Source organism: Oncorhynchus keta, chromosome 12, assembly GCF_023373465.1.
Source record: "Oncorhynchus keta strain PuntledgeMale-10-30-2019 chromosome 12, Oket_V2, whole genome shotgun sequence".
In the NCBI taxonomy this organism is placed as follows: domain Eukaryota; kingdom Metazoa; phylum Chordata; class Actinopteri; order Salmoniformes; family Salmonidae; genus Oncorhynchus; species Oncorhynchus keta.
The window spans coordinates 19,808,723-19,829,925 of record NC_068432.1 but is presented as its reverse complement, the minus strand read 5'-3'; the positions used below and the strand labels follow the sequence as shown (position 1 = coordinate 19,829,925).

Here is a 21,203-nt window from a genome sequence, read left to right as displayed (position 1 = left end):
ACATTTGATTGATATGTATAATATGGTAATTTACATTGTGTTTTTTTTAAATACTGAACTATCACATTTACATTAGTATTCAGACCCTTTACTCAGTACTTTGTTGAAGCACCTTTGGCAGTGATTACAGCCTCGAGTCTTCTTGGATATGACGCTACAAGCTTGACACACCTGTATTTGGGGAGTTTCTCCCATTCCTCTCTGCAGATTCTCTCAAGCTCTAGGTTGCATGGGGAGCGTTGCTGCACAGTTATTTTCAGGTCTCTCCAGAGATGTTTGATTGGGTTCAAGTCTGGGCTTTGGCTGGGCCACTCAAGAACATTCAGAGACTTGTCCCGAAGCCACTCCTGTAGAGTCTTGGCTGTGTGCTTAGGGTAATTATCCTGTTGGAAGGTGAACCTTCGCCCCAGTCTGAGGTCCTGAGTGCTCTGGTACAGGTTTTCATCAAGGATCTATGTACTTTGCTCTGTTCATCTTTGCCTCAATCCTGACTAGTCTCCCAGTCCCTGTCGCTGAAAAACATCACGTCAGCATGATGCTGCCACCACCATGCTTCAACTTCGGAGTTTTGGCAAACTCCAAGCGCACTGTCATGTCATGTGCCTTTTACTGAAGAGTGGCTTCCGTCTGGCCACTCTACCATAAATGCCTGATTGTTGGAGTGCTGCAGAGATGGTTGTCCTTCTGGAAGGATCTCACATCTCCACAGAGGAACTCAAGAGCTCTGTCAAATCAAATGTTATTGGTCACATACACATGGTTAGCAGATGTTAATGCGAGTGTAGCGAAATGCTTATGCTTCTAGTTCCGACCGTGCAGTAATATCTAACAAGTAATATAACAATTTCACAACAACTACCTTATACACACAAGTGTAAAGGAATGATGCAGTAGATGGTATAGAGTACAGTATATACATATGAGATGAGTAATGTAGGGTATGTAAACATTATAAAAAGTGTCATTGTTTAAAGTGACTAGTGATACATTTATTACATCAAATTTTGTATTATTAAAGTGGCTAGAGATTGAGTCAGTGTGTTGGCAGCAGCCACTCAATGTTAGTGATGGCTGTTTAACAGTCTGATGGCCTTGAGATAGAAGCTGCTTTTCAGTCTCTCGGTCCCAGCTTTTACTGTACTGACCCCACCTTCTGGATGATAGCGGGGTGAACAGGCAGTGGCTCGGGTGGTTGTTGTCCTTGATGATCTTTTTGGCCTTCCTGTGATATCGGATGGTGTAGTTGTCCTGGAGGGCAGGTAGTTTTCCCCCGGTGTTGCGTTGTGCAGATTTCGCTACCCTCTGGAGAGCCTTGCGGTTGTAGGTGGAGCAGTTGCTATACCAGGCGGTGATACAAGCCCGACAGGATGCTCTCGATTGTGCATCTGTAAAATTTTGTAACTGTTATTGGTGACGAGCCAAATTTCTTCTGCCTCCTGAGGTTGAAGAGGCGCTGTTGTGCCTTCTTCACCACATTGTCTGTGTGGGTGGACCATTTCAGTTTGTCCATGATGTGTATGCCAAGGAACTTAAAACTTTCCACCTTCTCCACTACTGTCCCATCGATGTGGATATGGGGGTGCTCTCTCTGCTGTTTCCTGAAGTCCACAATCATCTCCTTTGTTTTGTTGACATTGACTGTGAAGTTATTTTCCCGACACCACACTCCGAGGGCCCTCACCTCCTCCCTGTAGTCCATCTTGTCCTTGTTGGTAATCAAGCCTACCACTGTTGTGTCGTCTGCAAACTTAATGATTGAGTTGGAGGCATGCATGGCCACGCAGTCATGGGTGTTCAGGGAGTACAGGAGAGGGCTGAGAACGCACCCTTGTGGGGCCCCAGTGTGGAGGATCAGCGGGGTGGAGATGTTGTTTCCTACCCTCACCACCCGAGTGACCATTGAGTTCTCGGTCACCTCCCTGACCAAGGCCATTCTCCCATTTAAGAATGATGGAGGCCACTGTGTACTTGGGGACCTTCAATGCTGCAGACAGTTCTTGGTAGCCTTCCCCAGATCTGTGCCTCCACACAATCCTGTCTCGGTGCTTTACGGACAATTCCTTTGACCTCATGGCTTGGTTTTTCTCTGACATTCACTGTCAACAGTGGGACCTCATAATGACAGGCATGTGTCTTTCCAAATCATGTCCAATCAATAGAATTTACCACAGGTGGACTCCAATCAAGTTGTAGGAACATCTCAAGGATGATCAATGGGAACAGGATGCACCTGAGCTCAATGTCGAGTCGCACAGCAAAGGTTCTGAGTACTTACATAAATAAGACATTTCTGTTTTTTATTCTTTATAAATTGGCAAAAAAATCTAAAAACTTGTTTTCGCTTTGTCATTATGGGGCATTGTGTGTAGATTGGAGTTTTTAAAATGTTTTATTTAATCAATTTTAGAACAAGGCTGTAACTTAACAAAATGTGGAAAAAGTACATTCCTGAATACATTCTGAAGACTCTGTATATATATTTTAGTTTTTTAAGTTGATTTTTCAAAGGGACCTGCAGCACCCCTATTTCCCGCGGCTATGCACGGGGGACACAAATGTATTCCCTGGATCCTAGATGATTGTTAAAATGGACTGTCTCAATATCAACACAAAAATATTTGCGATGTCTTGGACATACAGAAAAAGTCAGATGTTTATATACACTTAGGTTGGAGTCATTAAAACACGTTTTTCATCCACTCCACAAATTTCTTGTTAACAAACTATAGTTTTGGCAAGTCGGATAGGACATCTACTTTGTGCATGACACAAGTCATTTTTTCCAACAATTGTTTACAGACAGATTATTTCATTTATAATTCACCGTATCACAATTCCAGTGGGTCAGAAGTTTACATACACTAAATTGACTGTGCCTTTAAACATTGTGAATCTAATGTTATATTTCGAAATGCAACCCTGGAATGCAGACTCAGAAAGTTAGTGCCAGTGTGTGTGTGTTCAGATTTCACTTTCACCCGCTACTCTTTTTGTTGACTTTGCGACAAGATATTGTACCAAGTCATCTCATTCAACATATGGTAAGTTGCTGAAATCAATTAGTGTAACACAAGGATCTTGTCTTATATACTGTTTATTACCATTCTGCGACGACAAACTTTTGACGTATAAATTAGCAGTATTTAAACATGAAAAACCACTTACTAATACTACTTTACAATATGCGTAATATACTATATTATACTAATTTCAGTTTGTGACAAAACGAGCAATGTATAGTGTGCAGAATCATTGTGCCATCTAAAGTAGTGAGAAATATATTATCAATAACCCAAATATCCCATTTTCAGCACTTTGAAACTGGTGTACAAAACCGAAAGTAAAAGCTACAATTTTATTTAAGGGGAGAAAAGAAATGGTGCAAATAGAACAGGTCTACCGCTTCTCAGATTTACACTCACATTTGTAGATTAATTTGTTCGGGTCGCCCCAAAAACTGAGAGGGGTGCAATTGCGGTCCTCATTTCGGGCCGTTCCAGTATGTGAGCATTTCTGTATCTGCCCTTACGAAAAAATACTGCAGTCAGAGTGCAGTATAGCTGCAAATACTGCATCCAAACACCACAGTCGTTAGTGCAGTTTCAAACTTGATATATTTTTTGTAAAGGTGCAGGAACCCCTCTTCATACTTCTATCTGTTGGTCAATTTTTATTAAACTAGGTCTCCGGTACATAGGTGGGAGTCGGGGGCGCCTACACGAGGTGGCGGTAATGCACCACAACTTTGGATGCCAACCGCGATAAACCCCACAGAAGAAAATAAGAGGCGGGGACCATAACCGTAACCAGTAATGCACTATTCGTCATTTTCTTGCTTTGAAAACGATTTTTGACGGCTGAAATATATTTGTCGCGGTTTGAATGTTTTTGGGCTATTCCTAAATCGGCTGCCAAGGCATTTCCCTTAGAACATATATAATTCACTGTTATTTGCTACTGACTGTCAGAAAGCGAGTCAGGCTACTGATTGAGTGCATGTGTACAGCTATTGGCTGAGTCACGTGAGCGAGAGGAGACCGCTGCAAGTGCACATTTCGCGTGATAACGTTTTACCAGTTGTAGATAGGCTATTTAGATACCTAAAAAAACATTAATACGCTAGAACTAATGTACATCAATAAATAATGAAGCATTGGAAAACGACTTTGGCGCACTACAATAATTCCCTAGAAGGTGGTTTAAACTGTATTCTAATGTTGAGTTTGCTTAAATAAAATGGTATCAAACGATTTGTTTTATGCGTGCTCAGTTCTTGGGTCTCGGTGGCTGCCGGAGTGGACATTTCAAATGGAAGTTATGGAACTCCCTCACGTGATTCTTTTTATGGGGAAAAGTTCTCAATGAAACTGACATTAAATGTGGAGAATGATACATTTTCCTCTGTTGGCCATCAAATAGGATACTATTTGATACAATACATATTGTAACGATCCTGTAAACCCACCGAAACTCGCACGTTGTTTGTTGACTAGCGAAAACAGTCTTGGACACTGATTCCCCATCGAATAATCGAGTTGATTTTTGGGGGGATGAACAGAGTGCACACCAGCACTGACAAACCGCACACAACGCCTTCCCCAAAACTATCAGCATGCCTCCCGCATCCTCACGTACAGCAACTCATTTGTATAACATTGTGTGATAGGCTGAGAGACTTTCGAATGGGTAAAACATTACAATATGTTGAAATGACGAAAATCAATTTGTGCCGCTTGTATAGCTGTCAAACCAATTTGAATAAATAGCCTATAACTTCAGTTTGTTGTTGTAGCCTTGTGCAATTATTAATGGACATGTTTAGTTAATTAAATTGGAAGTTATCAAAGCTCTATGGCAATTGCCGATTTGTTGATAGAATGCATTAGATTGACGCAACAATAGTCAGATTAAGCTACAGGTATAAAAACATATATATATAAAAAATGATTGTCAACAACACTGGCTGTTGTTCGCAAGCATATTTGGTTTATTCATATTTAATTCAGTGATTGAAATTATGACCACCATCCTCAGTAGCCAATCCAGCAGGCTATTGGAAAACACAAGCATTTATTACCTCGAAATCGCCTCGCTATTCATGTTGAAAAAATTTGTCTGTTAATTTGAACTAATTAAGATGCTAAATCGTTCAGTTTACATCTTGCCTACATCTTGCCTAGGCTACTGTGGACTATCTGAAAATTTTGCCATGGTTTGCTTATATAAAGGCAGGTAGCCTATAGCCCCTGATAGGCCTACATCTCATTTCATATATATATATATATATATATATATATATATATATGCATATGCGACACAAACAACAACACAGAGTTACACATGGAATAAACAAACTACGTAATACATTAGAAACATTTGAAAAAGTCTATATACAGTGTGTGCAAATGGCGTGAGGAGGTAAGGCAATAAATAGGCCATAGGCCAAATGACAAGTTGATCTCGCAAATGGGCCATTTGTTTATTATTTAAAATGTTATTTCACCTTTATTTAACCAGGTAGGCTAGTTGAGAACAAGTTCTCATTTGCAACTGCGACCTGGCCAAGATAAAGCAAAGCAGTGTGACACAGACAACAACACAGAGTTACACATGGAGTAATCAATAAACATGCCAATAACACAATAAACAAATCAATGACACAGTAGAAAAAATAAAGTCTATATACAGTGTGTGCAAAAGGCATGAGGAGGTAGGCAATAAATAGGCCATAGGAGCGAATAGTTACAATTTAGCAGATTAACACTGGAGTGATAAATGAGCAGATGATGATGTGCAAGTAGAGATACTGGTGTGCACAAGAGCAGAAAAGTAAATAAAATAAAAACAGTATGGGGATGAGGTAGATAGATTGGGTTGGCTATTTACAGATGGACTACAGTGCCTTACGAAAGTATTCGGCCCCCTTGAACTTTGCGACCTTTTGCCACATTTCAGGCTTCAAACATAAAGATATAAAACTGTATTTTTTTTGTGAAGAATCAACAACAAGTGGGACACAATCATGAAGTGGAACGACATTTATTGGATATTTCAAACTTTTTTAACAAATCAAAAACTGAAAAATTGGGCGTGCAAAATTATTCAGCCCCTTTACTTTCAGTGCAGCAAACTCTCTCCAGAAGTTCAGTGAGGATCTCTGAATGATCCAATGTTGACCTAAATGACTAATGATGATAAATACAATCCACCTGGGTGTAATCAAGTCTCCATATAAATGCACCTGCACTGTGATAGTCTCAGAGGTCCGTTAAAAGCGCAGAGAGCATCATTAAGAACAAGGAACACACCAGGCAGTCCGAGATACTGTTGTGAAGAAGTTTAAAGCCGGATTTGGATACAAAAATATTTCCCAAGCTTTTGGCACTGTGCAACGATAATATTGAAAAAATATTTCTACCAAGACCTGGCCATCCCTCTAAACTTTCAGCTTAAACATCCCAGAGGCCCATGATCACTCTGGATCACATATGTCAGAGTGCCACAGCGAATAATGATTGATTTAATGGCAAGCCGGCAGCCCGCAGATCTTTTACACGCACCAATACTACATTTCCCACAATGCAACGGTGCAGTAGGCTGCTTCATTTCAATATTTATTGGCACAGCAGTTGTCAGCATCACAGTAAAATTAACTTTCAGATACCCATCAAAAATGGCAAAACGGAAGGTGGACACTGAGAACCGGGGGTTTCAAACAAGGTGGGAGTCGGAGTATTTGTTCACGGAGGTAGAGTATAATCTGAGACGACATTATGAAACGAAACACGCGGACAAAAACAAGAATATGGACATGGAACAAAGGCTACAAAAGGCAGAGGAATTAAAACGAGGCCTCAAATCTCGACAGGCTCTGTTCAAAAAAGCCAAATCACAAGGCCAGGCTGCTGTCAAGGCCAGTTTTATTTTGGCAGAAGAGATCGCTAAATCAGCCCGGCCATTTACGGAGGGGATTTCATCAAAAACTGCATGATTAAAGTTTGTGACGAAGTTTGCCCAGAAAAAAGGCAACTCTTTTAAATGTGAGTCTGAGCAGAAACACCATTGCCGAGAAGTAGACCAGTTGTCCATCAATCTAAAAGAGCAGCTTGTGAAAAAGGGAAAAGATTTCATTGCATATTCCTTGGCTGTGGATGAGAGCACCGACATTTCTGACATTGCCCAGTTGTCAATTTTCATCCGCGGATGGACTCCAGCCTAAGCGTGACAGAGGAGTTTTTGGCTTTACGTCCTATGCATGGCACAACTACGGGGCATGATTTGTATGAAGAGGTGTCAAGATGTGTAAATGAGATGGAGCTGCCTTGGGAAAAACTCGTGGGTTTGACAACCGACGGAGCACCTGCGATGTGTGGACACAGGAGCGGACTGGTGGCGAAGATACGGGAAAAGATGCAAGAGGAAAACGCGACAGGTGAGCTGACAGCTTATCATTGTATCATACACCAGGAAGCGTTGTGCGGTAAAGCCTTGAAAATGGAGCATGTAATGAGCATCATCACGCGCACAGTTAACTTTATCAGAGCCAAAGGTTTGAATCACCGCCAGTTCAAGGCATTTCTGACGGAGTTAGAAACGGAGCATGGTGATTTGCCTTATCACACAGAGGTGCGATGGCTAAGCCAGGGAAAGGTGCTTCAAAGATGTTTCGAGCCGTGAGGAGATTTGTCTGTTCTTGGACAGCAAGGGAAAGACACAACACAAGAGACGAAATGTTTCTGTGTGAAATGGCTTTTCTGTGTGAAGAGTCATCTGAATGCAATGAACTTGCAGCTGCAGGGTCGGGATCGTGTCATCTCTGATATGTACAGTACAGTGAAGGCATTTAAAACCAAACTGACTCTGTGGGAGAAGATGCGGAAAGAAAATTTGAGCCACTTTCCCAGCTGCCAGACCACAAGAAGCTCTCTACCAGTGCGTGAGCGCACAGTTGGCTGATAAAATAGGTATGCTTGCCGCTGACTTTCGAGTGGGAAAGCCGATTTGCTGACTTTGAAGCACAAAAAGCAGGTTGGAATAACCCATTTGCTATTGACGTGGAAAGCTCACCACCAAACCTCCAAATGGAGTTGATTGACCTCAATGCAATGATTGAGGGCAAAATATGCGGCAGTGGGTGCTGCGGAGTTCGCCCGTTTCCTCCCGACACAATGCCCCAGCTGCGCATCCAGGCTGCTCAAACGTTGTCTATGTTTGGCAGCACATACCTGTGTGAACAACTGTTTTCTTTGATGAACTTGAACAAAACATCACACAGAAGTCGACTTACTGCTGAACACCTCCACTCAATTCTGAGGATTTCCTCAGCTCAGAGCCACCCCGAACATTGATGAACTTGTGGAAAAGATGGGACACCACCAAGTATCACCCTCAACCTCAAACAAGTGAACATTACTGTGCAATCACATATTTAGAGTTTTTACTCAGTTCAAGTTTAAAAGTTAAAGTTTAATATTTGTTTTCACTGCATGTTACTTCTCCTTAAACAAAGTGTTGTTTTTGATTAATAGATTTTTGCACTTTATTTTATTGTATTTCAATCCAATTATATTTTAAAAAATATTTCAGTTGAGTGGATGATAGAAAATTGCTATTATTGTTTTTTTCTTTGAAGTAAATTTAGCCCACTTTTGCTAAAATAGAAAATATAGGCTACTGATGGTGCCTTGAATGTTTCTTTCATTTAATGTTCATGTTATGGGGATTTTTATATAAAGGAAATTTGTCTTTTGTGTCTGTTGAAAATTAAAGATTACTGACAGAGCCATAAGAAAATATTGCTTTATTTATCTGATCATATTGGAATATATTTGTTAGGTTTTCAGTAGGTTCAATTAGGTTCACTAGACTATATGCGTCATTTAAACATTTTTCAATGAACATTCGAACAGTCCGGCCCTCGGCTTGTAGCTAAATTTTTTATTTGGCCCTCCGTCCATTTGACTTTGACACCCCTGCTCTGGATGAACTGCAGAGATCTACAGCTGAGGTGGGAGACTCTGTCCATAGGACAACAATCAGTCGTATATTGCACAAATCTGGCCTTTATGGAAGAGTGGCAAGAAGAAAGCCATTTCTTAAAGATATCCATAAAAAGTGCCGTTTAAAGTTTGCCACAAGCCACCTGGGAGACACACCAAACATGTGGAAGAAGGTGCTCTGGTCAGATGAAACCAAAATTGAACTTTTTGGCAACAATGCAAAACGTTATGTTTGGCGTAAAGCAACACAGCTCATCACCCTGAACACATCATCCCCACTGTCAAACATGGTGGTGGCAGCATCATGGTTTGGGCCTGCTTTTCTTCAGCAGGGACAGGGAAGATGGTTAAAATTGATGGGAAGATGGATGGAGCCAAATACAGGACCATTCTGGAAGAAAACCTGATGGAGTCTGCAAAAGACCTGAGACTGGGACGGAGATTTGTCTTCCAACAAGACAATGATCCAAAACATAAAGCAAAATCTACAATGGAATGGTTCAAAAATAAACATATCCAGGTGTTAGAATGGCCAAGTCAAAGTCCAGACCTGAATCCAATCGAGATTCTGTGGAAAGAACTGAAAACTGCTGTTCACAAATGCTCTCCATCCAACTTCACTGAGCTCGAGCTGTTTTGCAAGGAGGAATGGGAAAAAATTTCAGTCTCTCGATGTGCAAAACTGATAGAGACATACCCCAAGCGACTTACAGCTGTAATAGCAGCAAAAGGTGGCGCTACAAAGTATTAACTTAAGGGGGCTGAATCATTTTGCACGCCCAATTTTTCAGTTTTTAATTTGTTAAAAAAGTTTGAAATATCCAATAAATGTCGATCCACTTCGTGATTGTGTCCCACTTGTTGTTGATTCTTCACAAAAAAATACAGTTTTATATCTTTATGTTTGAAGCCTGAAATGTGGCAAAAGGTCGCAAAGTTCAAGGGGGCCGAATACTTTCGCAAGGCACTGTATGTACAGCTGCAGCGATCACTTAGCTGCTCAGATAGTTGATGTTTAAAGTTTGTGAGGGAAATAAAAGTCTCCAACTTCAGCTATTTTAGCAATTCGTTCCAGTCACTGGCAGCAGAGAACTGGAAGGAAAGTGGGCCAAATGAAGTGTTGGCTTTGGAGATGATCAGTGAGATATACCTGCTGGAACGTGTGTTACGGGTGGGTGATGTTATCGTGACAAGTGAACTGAGATAAGGCGGAGCTTTACCTAGCATAGACTTATAGATGACCTGGAGCCAGTGGGTCTGGCGACGAATATGTAGCGAGGGCCAGCCGACTAGAGCATACAGGTCGTAGTGGCGGGTGGTATAAATTGATTTGGTAACAAAACGGATGGCACTGTGATAGACTGCATCCAGTTTGCTGAGTAGAGTGTTGGAAGCTATTTTGTAGATGACATCGCCAAAGTCAAGGATCGGTAGGATAATCAGTTTTACTAGGGTATGTTTGGCGGCGTGAATGAAGGAGGCTTTGTTGCGAAATAGAAAGCCGATTCTAGATTTTTGTTTGGAGATGTTTAATATGAGTCTGGAAGGAGAGTTTACAGTCTAGCCAGACACCTAGGTATTTATAGTTGATGCTAGTCGGGCGGGCGGGTGCGGGCAGCGAACTGTTGAAAACCGTTTGTAATGTTTTGTAGTCTTAACATCTGGCACATAATAACAGTACAATTACCAGAAAATAGTCTAACATTCGTTTTTTTAATGTTCATCCAAGTGTTTCTTGCTTAGAGATTTTGAGATCCTCTGACCAATTTTCATCACTCAAACTCTCCTATCAGAATTATCTACAGTTATGCACATGCGCAAATGGGATTTATTTACAATTATAAACCTGGTTCGAGCACTTAATGCTGATTGGATGAACGCCTTGGTATATCAGACCATATACTATGGGTATGACAAAAAAATACTTTTTATTGTTCTAATTACGTTGGTAACCAGTTTATAATAGTAATAAGTCACCCCAGGGTTTGTGGTATACAGTCAATGTACCACGGGCTAACGGCTGTATCCAGGCACTCCGCGTTGCGTCACGCTTAAGAACAGCCCTTAGCCGTGGTATACAGTGCATTCGGAAAGTATTCAGGCACCTTGACGTTTTCCCCATTTTGTTACGTTACTGCCTTATTCTAAAATTGATTCAATTGTGACTCCTTGCGGTGGGCTGGGTGCCTGCAGGCTGGACGTTTTTTCCTCAGTTGAACGGTGTTTCCTCCAACACATTGGTCCAGATGGCTTCCGGGTTAATCGTGCGGGTGTTAATTAAGAAGCGTGGTTTGGCGGGTCATGTTTTGGAGTATGCCTGACTTGACCTTCACCTCTTCCGAGCCCATTGGGGAGTTGCGGCGACGAGACAACATCACAAAATTGGGGAGAAAAAGTGGGTAAAAAAATTCATAAATGGAAACATCACATTTACATAAGTATTCAGACCCTTTACCCAGTACTTTGTTGAAGCGCCTTTGGCAGCGATTACAGCCTTGAGTCTTCTTGGGTATGATGTATATCTGTCTAAAAACATAATCTTGAAAAATACCTAATTTTGAGAGCAATTTGATGTCGATGCAACATTCAAAGTTCTATTATGTGCTTCATTTAATCAAATTTCTCATAAAAACATAATGTCTGTCAGTTTTATTTTGTTAGGGGTAATAAGTCTTACTGCCAGTGACGGCTAAGGAGGAAGAAGTGTGGAGAACACAAAATGGCAAGTAGGGCTCCTCCCTCCCTCGGTAAGTTCTGTGGCAATGTTCAGGATATACAGTACCCTGTAAAAGAAAAACTCATTCCCATTTGAGGAGTGCCTCAGGAATATACTGAGCTCTTTCTTTGACAGGGGAGACCCACCATCGGTCAGAGATGAAGATTGTGCTAATTGGGGGAAGACAGATGTGGGATATAGAAGCCAGCGGGAAGAGTTCAATAGGAAACACCATCCTGGGCAGAGACATTTTTGAGACAGGAAGAAGAACTGCCCAATGTGTGAGCGGACAACGGTATGTGTATGGGAGGCAGATAACTTTGATTGATACCCCAGGCTGGTGGTGGGGTTATCCTGTAGATAATACTCCCAAATTGGATCAATTGGAAATCATGAGAAGTGTATATCTATGTCATCCTGGACCCCAAGCCTTTCTCTTGGTCATTCCCGTGGACACCGTTTTTCCCAACATATTCAAAAGATCGTTACAGGAACACCTGGAGCTATTCAATGATAGAGTCTGGAGACACACTATTGTGCTGTTTAGTACAATCACTCCCCCCAATGACATAAGTTTACAGAAACACATAAGCGTTTGGCCGGATCTTCAATGGCTTATTAAGAAGTGTGGGAACAGGTATCATGTTTTGAATGTCAATAACAGGGGTGATGACACCCAGGTCACAGAGCTGCTGGAGAAGATAGAAGAAATGGTGGCAGGAAACGATGGCAATCATTATGAGACAAACCAAGCTCTGTCTGAAGAGCTGGAAGAGAACAGATTAGCAGTGATTGAAGTAGCCAAACGGATGATGGCTAAGGTACAGAGACAAAGGACCAGACTCCGAGCGCTGATCAAAGGTGAGCTTAAATGTGTGTGTGAAATACTAAGGACAAGACTGAATGAAACCTGACAGCATTATACATATAGTTTCTTCTTGAGTACCAGAAAAATTGCATAACACAGGAGCAAACACCCCTTCTCTTACCTCAGAGCATTTGATCTGTATCCTCCCTGTAGATTTCTGATTTATTTTCCATTTTTAAGGAGAGGCAACTAGCCCAACATACCTCAGGCTTGTGATTGTTGGGGCACAATGGGCTGCCAGGAGCTCAGCAGGAAACACCATTCTGGGGGAAGGTGTGTTTGATGTTGCTGATAATACAAGAAGAACAGTGCACTGTGTGACAAGACATGGTGAAGTAGCAGGGAGGCAGCTTACGGTGGTTGACACACCAGGCTGGCACTACAATAGTTCTCTACAGAACACCTCCAAGATGGATAGATTTGAGATAGTGCACAGTGTGTTTCAATGTCCTCCAGGACCCCATGCGGTCCTTCTGGTGGTTCCCTTTGCAACAGCATTCAACAAATCATATGAGAGAGCTGTTGAGGAGCACATGGGTCTCCTCACAGATGCAGTCTGGAAGCACACGATTGTGCTCTTCACACGAGGAGACTGGCTGGGAGACACAACTGTTGAACAGCGCATTGCGAGTGAAGGGAAGGGTCTTCAGTGGCTCATTGAGAAATGTGGTAACAGATACCATGTTTTTGACAACAAGAATCGGAGTGATGCAACACAGGTAATCGAGCTGCTGGAGAAAGTAGAGGAGATGGTGGCAGAAAACAGAGGTTGTCCTTATGAAATTGACACAGATGTTTCAGCAGACTTGGAACAGAAAAAGAGGGCTGGAAAAGAAAGAGCTCAAAAGATCACAATGAAGGTGCAGAGACAAATGATGACACTCAGAGAACTGTTTAAAGGTGAGTTTATTTGAATTCTAAGCATAAAACTAACAGATTATGTCTACTTTCACCACTTCTACATTGTTGTTTCGGTTTCCTCTGTGGACAAACATTTGTGCATATCTCCTAGGTTTAAAAAAAAGGCATTTGTTATTGATTTAGTTTGGAATTAGTCTTTGTAAACACCCTTGAGTTGAGGAAATAGAAGAAAAGTGTTGTTTTTTTAACAAGAGCATGCAGAAATTGTAGATTTTTATTTTTAAGGGGAGGAACAAATATTCTCTGAGGATGAGTTGAGAATTGTACTTGTTGGGAGAAGAGAGGCTGGGAAGAGTGTGGCAGGAAACACAATACTGGTTGGAGAGTTGTTTCCGACAGCTTTGACCAAGGTATGGAAACTTGAATTCACCCTGCTCTATATCCCTTCAGATACTGTATGAGTGCAACATACTTTGAGATTTTGGGTCCTCCTGTCCTGTAACTGTAACTATCGTTTAAAGTGTCTCTATCATTAAAGTGGAAATTAAAGCCCAGGAAATGTTTCTTTAATACTAAGGAGTTTGTTGAAATTAAAAACATAAAGTGATGTTTGTTTATGACATTCCCCTGTTGGTAACTCCTAAATACAGGTAAAGTTATTTTCTGCTTAATTATTCTGATTATAAATGTTTTTGTTGTTGATATATTTAGGAATTCAGAATTCAAAACAGAACTATGCAGTGTGTAATGCAACAAAAGAGAGTTGCTGGGATGAAGCTCAAAGTTGTAGATACACCAGGCTGGTGGAAGAGAACCCCACAGGATGCACGAGATTGGGTTCAAGATGAAGTGGTGCGCAGTGTGTCTCTCTGTCTACCTGGCCCCCATGCTTTTCTTCTGGTCATTCCCATTTCTGCACCATTTTCAGAGGGAGACCTCAAAGCAGTAGAGGAGCACCTTGGGCTATTAACTGAGAAAGTCTGGAGACACACAATGGTGCTGTTCACCTGGGGAGATTGGCTAGGAGACAGATCCATTGAGGAATATATTGAGAGAGAAGGAGAGGCACTCCAACAACTTGTTGAAAAATGTGGGAACAGGTATCATGTATTGAACTGCCGTGGCTGGGATGATAGCTCTCAGGTCACAACACTGTTGAGGAAGGTAAAGGAGATGGTTGTACGTAACAAAGGGCACAATTTCACTATTGAACAGAAGAGTAGGCAGAAGCCAATGCTTCACTGGTTAGCAGGAAAGGGCATGATGACCGAAGAGGAATGGAACAGGAGAGAAGAGGAACTCATAGAGCGGATGTTGAAGGCAGTGGTGGTAGAACCAGAGGAATCTAAACTGCCATTTGTACGGGGGAAGGAAAGCATTGATTTTTTCATCCCCAGCAGTACGTTTGACATTACGTTTTCCAAATCTGTTTTTAAATTTTTTTTAATCTTAGAAATGTTTCTTAAAATCCTTAACATTTATTGTTGGGTATTCCAGTCAAAGGGATCTTCTAACAGTGTTTGTTGCCCTGGTTTTCAGTGAGCTGTGAGACTCCCTCTGAAGTTGGGAGTTCCTACATAAATTATGGAGCACATGCCAAGGTGTCTGAATGGAGAGTGAAGTATGCTGGGAGATCTGCTGCATCCTCTGGGCACGGCACTATGAGTTCAGCAGTCAGTTATATGGGCGAATCCCTGGACGGATGGGGGAATCTAGTCAAGGAGAGTCTGGGGGACGGCAAGATAAGGGCAAGGGTGTTGGATAGTCCTGCAAAGTCAGAGGCCCACACTTATGGGGTGAAAACCAAACGTAGGAATTCACATTGAGCATAGTTCAAAATGACAATACTAAGAAAGTAATACCTACTTTTGAGAAAATACATAACACATGTACTGTTCTTGGAACAAGCTCTTGCCTTGGCTTGACACATCTGGGGCATAATATCAGGACCTCATCCGAGAATTGACATTACATTTACATTTAAGTCATTTAGCAGACGCTCTTATCCAGAGCGACTTACAAATTGGTGCATTCACCTTATGACATCCAGAACATAAGCAACATAAGCAAATGTTCTTGCATGATATTTCAGTTTTGTCATGGGAGTTTCTTGATGTTCTTCTTTTTAGTTGAAGATGGTGGCAGATTACTTGTGTCTTTCCATGTATTTGTGTACATATACCCTGAGTGTACAAAACATTAGGAACACCTGCTCTTGGTTTCACCAGGTGAATCCAGGGGAAAGCTGTGATCCCTTACTGATATCACTTGTTTAATCCACTTAAATGAGTGTAGATGATCAGTAGGAGACAGGTAAATAAGGATTTTTAAGCCATTTGAAGCATGGATTGTATATGTGTGCCATTCAGAATGGGCAAAGACAAAATATTTAAGTGCCTTTGAACGGGCATGGTAGTAAGTGCCAGGCACACCGGTTTATGTCAAATACTGCAACACTGCCGGGTTTTTCATGCTTAAGAGCTTCCCATGTGTATCAAGAATGGTCCACCACCCAAAGAACATCCATCCAACTTGACACAACTGTGGGAAGCATTGGAGTCAACATGGGCCAGTATCCCTGTGGAACACTTTCGACACCTTGTAGAGTCCATGCCACAACGAATTGAGGCTGTTCTGAGGGAAAAAGAGGGTGCAACTCAATATTAGGAAGGTGTTCCTAATGTCTGGTATACTCAGTCTACATGATCAAGTCAAACCAATTAACAAATGATATGTTGAACAGATATGTATGTGACTACTATATACTACTATTCTACTATTATGACTCTTTCAACATGCCACTGAAAAGATTGAGAGCTGCAATTAATTGTGTTCCTAATGTTTTGTACACTCAGTGTATGTTGACAGAGATGGGCAGTATTTCTGTTACATGTATTTGAAATATGTATTTCCATTAACTTCGTGCATTCCGTCATTTATATTTCACTGGCCTCAACAAGAATTAGATTAGTTTTGTAACAATAAACTTTAGAGATCTGTATTTTTGTATTTTCAACCCTTCTCTATTAAAAAATGTTTTATCCACAACTTTGTGACCCTAAATGTAAATGAGCACCTGCAAAGCACACCTGGTATTATTTTAATGAGCTCCGTACCCAAACAAGCAAGAGGCTTGACTCCACCCTAAAATCTGGCTGTGCAAAATTATAGCGTTAATCAGCGGAAGTGGGGATTTGGAGGTCTATGAGTTAGTCGAATTTGGTCAAAATAAAATATATTGCTAATTTGCTATGTGAGGCTTATTTGATCGAATATGCATTTTTTTATGTGTAGGTTCTACAAAATGTACTCATAAACAGTCAGGTTCACAATTATTGGCCCCCTTGATAACGATGAGCAAAAAAGACTGTATGAACTAAATAATACAAATACTGAAGCAAAAAGTGATATATATTATTTGAAAGTAATACAATTGCTCAGAGAAAAATATTTGGTAATATAGTAATAAAAAAATCTAAAAAAGATGATCCCTGTTTTCAATTATTTCAGTACCGCACCTTGCGAGGATAATGGCACTGAGCATTTTTATCAAATGTTTTCTGAAATTGGAGAACACATTGGGAGGGATCTTAGACCATTCCTTCATAGAGAATCTTTCTAGATCCTTGATATCCATCATATGGTATAATGAACTTCCCACCGGGGGCTGTGTGTTTGTTTGAGTGAGAAAGGCCTAGCAGAACCAAACAGTAAAACATAACATCCCCTTTATTATCAATGCATCATGCAGTTTTTCATGCAGACAACATCAAAAGAGCCGTTCTAGATTCTGAAGTCAGGAAACTTTGAGTTAGGTGGTATCCAGACTAGAGGAAACCAGGTTTTGGCTAAAATGTCCTGGTACTTGGTAAAGTTCATGATGCTGCTGACCTTAACATGGGTCCCAGGATCAGTGGAGGCAAAATAGCCTCATAACATAAAAGATCCACATGTTTCAGTTTTCGACGCCAAACCTACCACTGGTGTGTGTGGCTAATGAGCTTTATTTTCATGTCATCTGACCATAGCACCAGTTTCAAACCAAGTGCCAATGCTGTTTAGCATTCCAGGCGGTGCTATGGTCAGATGGTACGAAAATAGAGCTCTTTGACCACACACACACTAGTGGTGGGTTTGGCATCGAAAAAACGTAAGTAAAATCTTTGTTAAATTATACAAATTGTTTGGGGCAGAGCTCATTAGAATAGTTCTCAGTTTGCACATTCACATTTAGGTAATTTAGCAGACGCTTTTATTAAGAGCAACTGAGGTTGATAAACAACCACATAAAACAGTCATAACAAGTCAAACGTTTATGTAACCTTTACTGAGAATGTAGTTGTAGTTTGGGGGCTACTTGCAGTGGTAGTTTTGGTGTTTTAGTTAGATACATTACTTGGCAAAAGTATCTTTGCCCATCTCTGTATATTTATTGTTGTTTTTTATGTCCCTTTTGTATGGTGTTTTGGACCAAATGACTAACTTTTTGGGGATAATAATGTTAAAGATATGCTTTGGAACTTTGGAGACTACTAAGTATTTTTTAAACCTCTCGCTTTGGGCTGGAGGTGTCAATCTGTAGTTCATACATGCATCATCTATGAGCGGAAGGACTGTCTTACCTCCATTTAAAAGTAGTCTATTCCTTCTACTTCTATGAGTTGGTTAACACACTGAAAGGGTGCACACTACTATCGGGAGTGTGTTGTCTGAACAGACAAAAAGCCAAGGTTGGTGATTTACTGCCATCTGCTGTTATGGAATCCCTTTCTCTCACGTGTAGAGTGGACACCACCAGAGGGAACTGTGGCCTTTCCTCAATTGAATTTGATCAACTCCTCGCATCATCTCCTCCCATCCTTTCCTCTCCTCAGTGAGGAAGCGAGGAAAGGAAACGTGGAAACAAAGGAGCTTGTAAGAAATGAGACTCCTTCTCCGCTAGCAAATTATGTTTATCGGAGTGGAATCCAAAAATACATGTGTAAAGAGGTAAAAAGAAGTGCAGCTAGTAGTGCTATACATTTTATAGATAAATGGATAATTAGCGGATCATTTTAAAATGTGTGCAAGCACGCTTTTCTCCTCTGAGAAACATCAGCCGTTTGCAGGAGGCTGATTTCAAAAGTCTTCCACAGTAGGATACACCTGAGCATCCTCCACCAGAGGAGGCAATTGAAGAGAGTAGGAAAATCCTTCATTCACCTTATAACAAATTGACACTCTCCTACATATGTCAACCTCTTTTCAGTTTCAGGGTCACTGAGGATTTTATCCAATTGAGAAAAGGCCTATGGGTCTATCTTCCCTATCAGTAATCTTAAGCCCTTCCCCATCCACTATCCTACCTATTCTGATTAAGGACATTGACGGCAGGAACGTCATGTTTTTAGTAGTTGTATAAATAAAATAGCAAGTTTCTAATAGTGAGCAAGCACTGCGCCTGTTCGTGCTAAAAGTGATAACCCTTTCTGCTTTACTTCCGTATCTAGTCCCATACTGTTTTAATTTAATCTACCAGATGCCTTTTAGGATGATTTTTGATTTACGAATATTGATACATTTGAAGGATTGATTGATTAAGTGTCGAAAGTAAACAAAATATCCCAAAACTGCCTTCATAAATCAACTACAGCCAAGGTAGAAGGAAAATTGTGTTAGTTTGTATTCTGAGTAAACTATCTCTTTAAAGATGATGTAGTGTGAGTTTGAAACAATAACACTTACCCTCAGATTCCAAGTTGTTTTTGCTAAGCAACATTTCCAAATGGTTTTGAATTACTCTGCAGTATTTTCAGGTATCATAAAATTCATTGTGTCACGCCCTGGTCGAAGTATTTTGTGTTTTTCTTCATTTATTTGGTCAGGCCAGGGTGTGACATGGGTTTTTGTATGTGGTTTGTAGCTTAGTGGGGTTGTAGCTTAGTGGGGTGTTCTAGGAAAGTCTATGGCTGTCTGAAGTGGTTCTCAATCAGAGGCAGGTGGTTATCGTTGTCTCTGATTGGGAACCATATTTAGGCAGCCGTATTCTTTGGTTGTATTGTGGGTGATTGTCCTGAGTGTCCTTGTTAGATGACACGTGTATAGGCTGTTTCGGGTGTTATTGCGTTGTAGTGTTCCTGTTTAGTCGTGTTTTACGTTTGTTTAAATAAATATGGATCGAAATCGACACGCTGCAGTTTGGCCCGACTCTCCTTCACCATTAGAAAACCGTAACACATTGCAGTGCTCAACCTATTCAATGGTATGTTGAAAGAGTTATACAGTAGATGAGCGTCACATACAATTAACATATCATTGTTTAATTGGTTTGCCTTGATAATGTACTCCTGGGGCAATGGACATTCAGGAGAACATTTACAGAATGTTCACATAGAAATGTATTGTGTAGAACAAATATGACAATATGATTGGAATAGTATAGGAGATTGTGTGTGCTCTATTCATGATAGTTCTATGTTCAACATGCTGTTCCAGATACAGCCCTACCATTAATTGAAGACAGTCAATCCAATAGTTTCTGAAAAGTAGTCACTTCCTGAGATCTGTATTTAAAATTAATTGTTTAAGTAGTTGCTTTGTCGGTGTCACGACTTCCGCCGAAGTCGGCCTCTATCCTTGTTCGGGCGGCGTTTGGTGGTCGACGTCACCGGCTTTCTAGCCATCGCCGCTCCATTTTTCATTTATCCGTTTGTTTTGTCTTGTTCCCTGCACACATCATTCCCCACACTACATGTATTTATTCCTCTGTTCCCCCCCATGTCTTTGTGTGAGATTGTTTTGTGGTTACGTGTCTATGTTGACCCGCTTTACTGGAATGCGTTTATTCCGTGTTTTATTTCACGAGGTATGATATTGTGTTTAAACAATATTACTGTGACTGTTTGCGTGTTTGCACTTGTGCATTGGCTGGAGGTTTCGACGCAGTGGTGTCCGTCTGTTGGTTTCTCCTGCCTAATAAAGTGTGCGCCTGTTCACAACTCTCTGCTCTCCTGCACCTGACTCCGCTCCCAGTACGCACACCATTTGGCAGTCGGATCTGTTTTCAAATGGGTCAATAAGAATTCAACCCCTTTCTTGTGGTAAGCCTAAATAAGTTCAAGCCTGAGTAACAAGTCACATAATACGTTGCATGGAGAAAACTGAGAATGGATCAACAACATTGTAGTTATTCCAATATCCACAATATTAACCTAATTGACATACTGAAAAGAAGGAATCCTGTACAGAATAAAAATCCTAGAGGAAAACCTGGTTCAGTCTGCTTTCCACCAGACACTGGGAGATGAATTCATCTTTCAGCAGAACAATAACCTAAAACACTTGGCCAAATCCACAGTTGTGGCCAAAAGTTTTGAGAATGACACAAATATTAATTTTCAAAATGCCTGCTGCCTCAGTTTGTATGATGGCAATTTGCATATACTCCAGAATGTTATGAAGAGTGATCAGATGAATTGCAATTAATTGCAAAGTCCCTCTTTGCCATGCAAATGAACTGAATCCCCCAAAAACATTTCCACTGTATTTCAGCCCTGCCACAAAAGGACCAGCTGACATGTCAGTGGTTCTCTCGATTCTCTCGGACAAGGCTGGAGATCACTCTGTCATGCTGATTGAGTTTGAATAACAGACTGGAAGCTTCAAAAGAAGGGTGGTGCTTGGAATCATTGTTCTTCCTCTGTCAACCATGGTTACCTGGAAGGAAACACGTGCCGTCATCATTGCTTTGCACAAAAAGGGCTTCACAGGCAAGGATATT

General features: G+C 41.0%; 1 protein-coding gene across 6 annotated transcripts; it reads left to right on the top strand.

The window, feature by feature from the left end:
* Positions 1 to 2,919: 2,919 nt before the first annotated feature.
* Positions 2,920 to 19,610, top strand: LOC118391085 (GTPase IMAP family member 8-like). Of its 6 annotated transcripts, XM_052457813.1 has the most exons (8): positions 2,920 to 3,041; positions 11,213 to 11,394; positions 11,647 to 11,746; positions 11,851 to 12,576; positions 12,764 to 13,483; positions 13,730 to 13,854; positions 14,156 to 14,843; positions 14,984 to 19,610. In XM_052457813.1, the coding sequence occupies exons 3-8, from the start codon at positions 11,719 to 11,721 to the stop codon at positions 15,268 to 15,270; spliced, it is 2,574 nt and encodes an 857-aa protein (XP_052313773.1). In that variant the 5' UTR covers positions 2,920 to 3,041; positions 11,213 to 11,394; positions 11,647 to 11,718; the 3' UTR covers positions 15,271 to 19,610. The 6 variants fall into 6 exon arrangements, with proteins under 6 accessions (XP_052313773.1, XP_035637985.1, XP_052313776.1 ...); XM_035782092.2 differs by lacking the exon at positions 11,213 to 11,394 and having other exon boundaries at positions 2,935 to 3,041; XM_052457814.1 differs by lacking the exon at positions 2,920 to 3,041 and having other exon boundaries at positions 10,625 to 11,394; positions 11,661 to 11,746.
* Positions 19,611 to 21,203: the final 1,593 nt, after the last annotated feature.

Bases quoted from the DNA above. Each gene is read 5' to 3' on its own strand.
- LOC118391085 (XM_052457813.1), top strand. From the start codon at position 11,719: ATGGCAAGTAGGGCTCCTCCCTCCCTCG. The intron at 13,855-14,155 runs GTATGGAAACTT...TGATATATTTAG, and splicing joins TTCCGACAGCTTTGACCAAG to GAATTCAGAATTCAAAACAG. The intron at 14,844-14,983 runs GTACGTTTGACA...CCTGGTTTTCAG, and splicing joins TGATTTTTTCATCCCCAGCA to TGAGCTGTGAGACTCCCTCT.